Source organism: Arachis hypogaea, chromosome 8 (assembly GCF_003086295.3).
Source record: "Arachis hypogaea cultivar Tifrunner chromosome 8, arahy.Tifrunner.gnm2.J5K5, whole genome shotgun sequence".
NCBI lineage: Eukaryota > Viridiplantae > Streptophyta > Magnoliopsida > Fabales > Fabaceae > Arachis > Arachis hypogaea.
The window spans coordinates 18,660,173-18,668,990 of record NC_092043.1 but is presented as its reverse complement, the minus strand read 5'-3'; the positions used below and the strand labels follow the sequence as shown (position 1 = coordinate 18,668,990).

Genomic DNA, 8,818 nt, shown 5'->3' with positions numbered 1-8,818 from the left:
CTGGAAAATAAGTTGAGATTTATTAACTATAGTGTATAAGAGAAAAATTGAAAACTTAACGCAATAATTCAATGCTGAGAATTATCTGCATGGATCTCCATGGGAACTATCTGTTTTCCAAAGTCAACATGGAACAACTAAATTCAAGAAACTTAATAGAAAAATGCTCATGACATTAAATTCTTACCTACAATCACATGGAAACCGTGGAATTTTAATAAAAATAAGGCTTCTTGAGTGGATGAAATACACTCAAAACATAAAAATTATGATGAAGAAATCATTCAAAACAACTTTTAAATTACATTAAAAGAAAATACAATCATACACAAGATATTATATGTGGGGTATGCAAGCAACTACATTCATTATTCATATTACATAGAACAGAGAGATTTTCTAGGAGAAAACACATCAACACCGAACTATAAGGAGAATTATTCAGCTACATAAACAAAACAAGCACATAGATACACTGATAACAATGAATGTCACCGATTATTGTAAAGATTTCTGAAGCATCTCTACCACTTGGCTCATGGTGGGTCTTTTGTCCCTCTCATCCTCTACACATTGCAAAGCAACTCTAGCCAAAGCTTCCAACTTATTTTCATCATAATCACCTTCTATGGTGGGGTCTAAGATTTCACTAACCCAACCACAACGAAATCCCTTATTTTGTTTCTCTCTCAGCCATGCAACCAGGTACATATGTTGATTATTCTCTACTCCATCACTACTAATCCCAAGGTTCTTGGTTGCGCTCTTTCCAGTGAACATTTCCAACACAACAATTCCATAGCTATAAACATCAACCTTGGAGGTTATTGGGAGGTTCAAAACCCACTCAGGAGCCATGTATCCTCTTGTTCCTCGTATCTTGGAAAAGCTAGGGTACTTATTAGTGTCACTTCTTTTAAGCAACTTGGACAATCCAAAATCAGCTACCTTTGGTTGAAAATTAGAATCAAGAAGAATGTTCTGTGGCTTTACATCACAATGCAAAATCCAATCCAAACACTCATCATGAAGATAAGACAAACCTTTGGCTGTACCCAACGCAATCTCAAACCTTTTGGACCAATCCAATAATCTATTTGTCCTAAGATTCTCGGCAAGAGAACCATGCTCCATGTGCTCATAAACCAGGAGCCTGTGTTTCCCTTCAGCACAGTATCCCCACATCTCAATCAAGTTCATGTGATTGAGCCTTCCAATGCTTCTCACTTCAGCAAGGAACTCCTCTTCTCCTTGATTCGCTTCCATGAGTCTCTTCACGGCCACCACTCTTCCATCAGAGAGTACACCTTTGTATACAATCCCCCATGCACCCTTTCCAATCTCTTGGCTAAACCCTTTGGTGGCTTGTTTCAGTTCAGAGTAACTGAATCTCCTAAACCCTGCAAAGCCTAAGTCATACACTCGTTCATCTGCACCAGAATGCACCCTAAACCTTACCAAAAAGTACCAAACCACAAATATGCACAGCATTTCAAATATCCCAACTCCTCCGGCGAACCATAACAAGAACTTAACATATCTGCTCACCTGCCCTTTGATATAAATCCTCTCAAGTTGTATTGTTTCTGCACCCACAGGACAATCAAGATTGTTGTGTCTATCAACGATTGAAACTTGATCATCTTGAAAAGAATAGGTACTATTGACTGGCAGTTTCAAAAGAAATTCAGCATCAAAATATGGGATGCGATATGCATTCCGCAACTGAACCTTGACAAAACAATTGTTGGTACCAGAGGCCTTGTTATAAGTGTACTGAACGCCTTTGCAATCGCATAGTTGGAGGCAGAACTCTTTACACTGATCTAATGTGTAATTTGTCATGAGTCCATAATCATAGCCATACAACTCCACGTTGCTTATAGATAAGAACTGTGACGACGACGCACTTTCATTGTTCTTGCAAGATAGAGAAAATTTGGGTTCGCAGCCATAAGACCAATCATTTGAATACTTCATCTTATGACCGGGAAGGCAAGAGCATTTAATGGAAGAATCAGTATGGTAAGTGCACAAACTATTGGGCCCACAAACGCCATGGATCCTGCATGGTCTTGCATAAGCTTGCCAGGAAACATACCAGTCACCTTGATCACTGCTACGGCTATAAACACGAAGGTTTCCATTGGGATCAAGGGTCAACCTTCGCTGGATGACGGAACCGTGATCGGAAGTGGTGAAAGTGAAATTATCTGAGGAAATGAAGGTGCCAAGAGTGTCCAAGACTGCAACTCTGCTGCTGTTGTAACTACTCCTGAAGTTGGCCCAGTTCAGATTCCAAGGATCTGGCCAGTAGATCCCTGAAACTTCGGGGCCATTGTAAACAAGACGAAGAACGTTATCGTTGTCGAAAAACAACGTGTACAAACCAGTGGACTTGTTTGTCTGGCTTTTCGAAGAGATTACTTTGGTAAATCGGGCGAACACTTGCTCAGGAAGAAGAGTATCCGTAGGGAAATCAAAGCTTTGCCACAACACGGTGCTGTTCATCTCCTCCGTTAGAACAAGGTTGCCGGTGTCATACAGAACCAAATGCACGGTAGAAGACGGCGATGAAACGGTGTCTGTTGACCAAACATGGGAATTATCGGCATCCACTAGAACAAGGTTACCATTGGCGAGTAGGGAGAGCTTTGATTTCTTTCCGTTGACTGGTTCGTCACGATTTGCCATCCATACAAGAGTAGGGTTTCGGGAAAACCAAACGCCAAAGCAATAAGCGTTTTCGCCAATCGCGTAGAAGCCAGCAGAAAAGGTGCCCTTGGGTGACACTATAACGTCGTTTGGTTTATCTACTGACATTGATGAACCTTGGATTAGAATGCTATGGTTTCTTGTTGAACATGAAAGCTTTATCGACAATACTAAACAAAGGAGAAAAAATATTAATGTTGATATATTGATGATAGCCATTGGACGCTGGTTAGTGTGTTTAATTGGGCTGATCAACATTGAAGCACCAAGATTGATATATATACAGAACAAATTTATGCAGGTGTCATAAGTGATCATCATCAGTTGCATTATTTAATTTAATTACGAGAATTGTTGTACGTTGACATCTTAGCTATATTGAATATTTAAAGATAAATAATTCAGCCGTATTATTCCGCATCAGCAAGACTGTGACATTCCCAGAAGACTTTTTCAGTTTTTCTTGTTGAAATACCATGGAAAATGAATTTGTTCGAAGAAAGGGTACGGTTGTAATTATACAATCACCAAAAATACATTAAGCAGCTGTGGAGGGTTTAGATTTTTTATATTAATATACAAAAACAATTAATAGAACACGTTACTTATAAAAATAAAATAAAATTAATTGAACATTTGATCATGTTACAATAATGGTGTCTTAGGTGCATTCGTATTATTTTAGTAAAGGACTATCAATTTCTATATTTATATACTATTAGATTGGGATGTGTACTGGGGAAAATAACATATGGAATTCAAACATACGCACAAAAGATATATCACTAGGTCCATCATTATTTTACTCATATACAGCTATAGGATGTAGACGCCAAAATGATCTAAAGTTGATAAAACATCTTGCATATAATAAATAAATGTTGTAGTCAATCCTAAACATTCTCATTCTTCTATCTTCCTGCTTATGTAAATATATACTAAATAGTAAATTTCTAGTTGATAAGTTACTTTTATGTTTTATGTACTGTTCCAGTTCACTAATAAAAAGCATCCAAAAATAAATTGACAAAGATAGGTCCAATTAATTGTTTCTTTGGTGCATAAAAAGATTTAAGTTGGAAGAAAATCTTGCTCTGAGGTTACAGGCTATAGCAACATTTGCAGATACAATCAACTAATAAGAAAAAATAGTATAAGCCAACCTGGTGAGTGGTGACGTTGGTCTAAATTGTTGAAGTCTTGAGTTCTCGGGCGCAGCCAATGGCCCACACAACATTGAACCAGTTTTCCACTCTCCATGACCCCAAAAACAAAAAAAAAATCAGTTTTCCACTCTCCCTTGTCCCTTCGCAGTTCCCATTTGGCTGGGACTAATTTTTAATAACCCAAATCAATTCAAATGGAAGATATTTCATAGTACAATATGTGGATTTAAAATCTAAAGCGTTGTGAAAAATTGACCGTAAAAGAATGGAATACAAGAGAATACTAAAGATAATTGTACCTACACTAATACAAATTTCAGAATCACTGAATCTACAAATGAGGGTCAGCACTCAGCAGCATATGCATATTCCTTCAGTATGTGTTACTCTTTCTTTTACCCTGAAACTTTGGGTTTTACAAGACAGAGCAGCAGTGAATATAATATAACAACAGTATAATTTTGATCAGCCACGTATTAGGGCAGCATTTCTGCTGAATTATGCACAATAAATCCTACGTAGTCCCCTCCCCTCCCTAACCCTAGTCACCTTGTTTGTTGGTGCTGTTCTCAATATCATCAGGGACATGATAAGTAGAAAGGAAATATGTACTCTGATTTCTTTGCAAGAACCTGAAGCATAAAGGGATACTTAGTTAACCCCAGGAAAATATAGTATTTCACTTCAAACAAGGAAGAAACCAATGATACCTTAGAATGTCAACTAATTGGGCTTGGAGTTCTGTCATTGACTCCTCTTCAATGCTAGCATGGGACAACAGCTCAGGCAACTTAACTTCAAATTTAGAAAATTCGTACCAGCCATTAGAAACCCATATCATTAGTTAGTACCTCTAATAATAAAGTTTTGGAAAATGCAAACTTATAAGAACTGAGATAATATGATAAACCCTTATGCAATGCAAGGCTATGTTTGAAAGTTTCCATTACAAACTGGTGTAGAAAGTGAGTCAAGATTCCAGGAGTCATGCCAGATGGCCAAATAATTGGTCATAATATAATACCTTTCTGTTTAACTCACGTTGCAAAGACAACAAATGTATAATTCAAAATAATTGATAAGCTTCTCTAGCACAGATGATGAGCATACCAAATAGACGTAACAAATGCTCAGCACCATATACAGTGGAAGGAGTGGTATTATCAGGACATGCTTCTTGGTACTGTTGACGCTCATTCTTGTACAAAAGCTTCACCGGCAGTGCTTTATCAAAGTAACAACACAATCCTTTCAAAATTTCTTCAACTGAATCTGATATCCTACGTCAAACATAAGAGTAATAAACAGTAACAATAAGAGCAGTGTAAGTAAAATACAAAGACAACACCCCAGAAGTCAAGTGCAGAACAAATCAAGAAAATAATTCAATTTGCCAAAAAGACAGAAGAAAATAAGCAGGCAGATTTTTGGGCAAATAAACAAATCTTGATGGAACTTGCTACTTAGTCATGATTTTTGAGGGTTAAACAACAAAAAACTATATCATAATAATAAAAAAAAAAAATGACCATTCTCACTTTTTAATGACTACTTCTAAGCGTAATGATTTATAATGTGTCTAGAACAGGGGCTTTTATTTGTAGTAGTAGTAGTAGTAGTGTTGAATACCATGTTAAAAACCAAAAGCTACCATCTAAACTGCTCAACCTACCCATTTCCCACAAAAATTATTCTGAAATAATAATAAAAATAATTCACCATACACTCTGATTTCCAACAGAAAATGTTTAAAGATAATGCTTAAGGGTGGGTGCTTCAGCATGAACTTACAAGCCACATTTCTTCAATCTGTAATCAAAATAATTCTTCATTATGTCATTCACATTAGGGGTGCGAGGAAGTTTAACAAGCTGCAGAAAAAAAAACGATAAGAATAAAAATACTGGTCCAATAATTTCAAAATGACAAAAAGATTTCTACTGTTTGAAGAAAAATTGTGTTGAGTAACAATTATATCAACTTGCTTGTAAAGGACTTAAGACAAGGGTTCAACTTTGTAAATAAAACTAATATATATAAAAGAATAGCACTACCTTGCCCAGATGGGTGATAAATTCACAATCATCAACTAATTGCTTCCTTAGAGTTGGTGGAATCTGAATGCTGACAAGCTTGTCAGAAGGGACCTCTGGTTTTTCCTATCAGTGAGCAAAACCTCGAATCAATTAAATTATACCATATAGCCAAAAGACTTTAGAAGCACCATCTCCTCATCTCACCCCTCAGGGGAAATGAGATAAAAGTTACATATTTCCATTCCAACTAATTTGAATGACAATTTATGCTAATGCACATTTTAAATGAAATTCAAAGATTTGCTGGTGCTCAATTAGTGCCCTATATTACTTAAAATGAGAGTGCAAATCAGACACCAAAGTGTACAATCAGTGCCATACACATTAAAATTCAAAATGATGGTGCACCTTAATTGGAGTTTCACTCTTCCGTTTCCTGCCTCTGCTTTCTGCATTGCAATTTTTCCCAAACAGGTCAGAGAAAACGTAGGGCCAAGACTAAGTAAAAGTCCATTTGAAACATATACACATGCGGTAAAAACTCATAACGTCCTTGTATCCATGATATAAGCTAAGGTAACTTAAATAAAAACAAGAAATCCATTTAGCATAAAATGACAGCAACTTTTAGATCACATGCAAGGGATTGTGCATGTTCCTAATGTTGTGAGTGAGAGCCCCAAATTGTGGACAGTGAATGCTGAAAAAGGTTAAAATTCCAAATAATGCATATATAAACACCCACATGTTACTCTTAGGTGAGAAAAAGAAAGGAAATACGTACCAGTATGACAGAAAATGGATATCCCAAAGTTATTAACACACGAGGCTCAAACTTAAGAATCCAAAGGGGTAATTGCTAAAGTATCAGGAGCTTAATAGCTGCCGGTAGCCCGGCATTTAGTACGAGCTATGTAAAGTATAATTTAGCCATGAGTAGTTAGTGATGTATAGAGTTAGCAGTCAATGTATGCAGCATATAAACCCTGAACATACTCAACATAACTGAGTCTCATATTGAAATTCACACCACATTTTGTTACATATAAAGTAATATCAATTCATCTATGTGAGGTTTCCAGTTTGTGAACTAACGTCGTGAAAAATCGATCCTTACAATCTCAACAAGCATATTACTTGCATATAGGTATACTGCTATAAGAAATTAAGAATTATAACGCATCACCCTACAAAGTAAAAAATATAGCAGTATAAAAATCTTTTCCTCCCCATCCCTCTGTCACCCCAAGAAACACAATGTACATCGAGTCATATGCATCTCACACTAGTATACTACTCTAAAGTCTAAAGTCATCAACACTTAAATTAAGTCATGCTGCAAAAGCATTCAAGAAAGGAGAAAAATAGTATAGCAGAGAATTTCGGTGGTAAGTAGAGCAAAGAAAAGAAATATCTAACCATTGTTAGGAGTCTTTGGTTTGTTGAAGGATGCACGGTGAATCTTTGTACTTTTGTCATGACCAAATTTCTCATCAATGGCGAGCTTTATCTGCATATTCTCCTCTGTGTCTTTCATCAAACAATCAGTTGCAAGCCATTCATCCCAGCTGCATTTAATAATAAAAACAAACACACAGAAACGTTGAGAAAACCGAGCTCGCAGTTGGTGCTGATATCTCGAGTAAGACGAGAGAAAATTCCCACCTTTTCTTCCAACCCTGAAATTGAAAAAACAAAATTACCAAGACATCCAAGAAAAAACAAAATTGAGAAAAGAAAAGGAGCTCAGAAGAAAATTATGCTTACCAAATAATGAACAAAACAGCGCCACTGGCCATCTTTGAATTCGACCTGCCTAACCTTTTGAAAGAAGACAAACATCTGAGTTTATTTGAAAGTGTGGAAGAGAACAAAGTAAGGGTAAGAGTGTGAGTGAGTTGCTTCACCTTGGCTTCGTAAAATCGACCTTTGTGTTTAGCGAGGACCTTCTCGGCGACAGCGAACGGAGGCTGGGATTTGGAGCTGTCAGTGTGTGTTGGCGTCGCAGAATCCATGGCGGAGTCTTCAGCTTCCCTATTTCCGTTACATGCGTTGGAACTCCCCATTTTTTTTTTTTTTGCACTCACTCGCTCTGAATCTAAATCTCGATCTTCTCTTTTCTTTGGTTCTGAGATTCTTCTTACTCACTCGTTATTCAGTATTCGCTACTCAAACCGTCAAACGAATTTCTTTCTTTCTTCCTAAATTCCTGATTTCATTTCTTGCGCATCTTTCGGGCTGTAAGAAGTAAGAACATAACCATAAAAATGAAGCTAAAAACCCCGCTTCCTGTGGGAAATAAGATATTATTATTATTATTATTTTGATGTACTGAAATTATAAAGCGTGGTCGACCATCGCATCCGAAAGATGTTATTTTTATTGATGTAATGCTATATAATTAGATAAACGAATAAAATTATTTTATACAAATAATGCATCAAAATTAAATTCTATTATTATTATCCCTGCTAATATAAGTCAATTAACCAGTAAGCATTAAGCTTATAAAATTAAACTATCTACTCAATAAGTTACAAATGGCAGGGCAGTGGAAACTTAAGCTTGGTATACGAAAAATGTTAGAAATTATTAAAATTTATTATTTTTTATTATTAGTCATTAATATTTAAAAATATATTATTAAAATATTAAATTAAAAAAATTAGACTAAAAAAATTGAATTAATAATTAAAGTGCAAAATGTGATGTTGGTTTTAGAGACTTTTTGCAAAACATCTGGGATGAAGATTAATGTAGAGAAGTCTAAAGCGTTTTACTCTAAGAATGTCTCTGCAACAAAGAAAGAGATTTTCACTGGGGTATCCTCTATCAGATTTGTCTAGGACTTGGGCAAGTATCTTGAAGTTACCCTTAGCCATTCTAGGGTGACTCGTTCAG

The 8,818-nt window shown here is 36.1% G+C and overlaps 2 protein-coding genes across 7 annotated transcripts; both read right to left on the bottom strand.

The window, feature by feature from the left end:
- Positions 1-280: 280 nt before the first annotated feature.
- On the bottom strand, positions 281-4,325 carry LOC112706468 (putative receptor protein kinase ZmPK1). 6 transcript variants are annotated; one of them, XM_072200848.1, is made up of 3 exons: positions 4,185-4,325; positions 3,879-3,969; positions 281-2,885 (listed from the first exon to the last, which is right to left on the bottom strand). In XM_072200848.1, the coding sequence occupies exon 3, from the start codon at positions 2,821-2,823 to the stop codon at positions 499-501; it is 2,325 nt and encodes a 774-aa protein (XP_072056949.1). In that variant the 5' UTR covers positions 2,824-2,885; positions 3,879-3,969; positions 4,185-4,325; the 3' UTR covers positions 281-498. The 6 variants fall into 6 exon arrangements, with proteins under 6 accessions (XP_072056949.1, XP_072056952.1, XP_072056950.1 ...); XM_072200851.1 differs by having other exon boundaries at positions 281-2,813; XM_072200849.1 differs by having other exon boundaries at positions 4,181-4,313.
- Positions 4,086-8,214, bottom strand: LOC112706469 (protein MRG2). The gene is made up of 11 exons (XM_072200852.1): positions 7,825-8,214; positions 7,685-7,738; positions 7,583-7,596; positions 7,337-7,485; positions 6,326-6,366; positions 5,936-6,040; positions 5,673-5,752; positions 4,992-5,161; positions 4,592-4,676; positions 4,431-4,513; positions 4,086-4,287 (listed from the first exon to the last, which is right to left on the bottom strand). The coding sequence occupies exons 1-11, from the start codon at positions 7,981-7,983 to the stop codon at positions 4,277-4,279; spliced, it is 951 nt and encodes a 316-aa protein (XP_072056953.1). The 5' UTR covers positions 7,984-8,214; the 3' UTR covers positions 4,086-4,276.
- Positions 8,215-8,818: the final 604 nt, after the last annotated feature.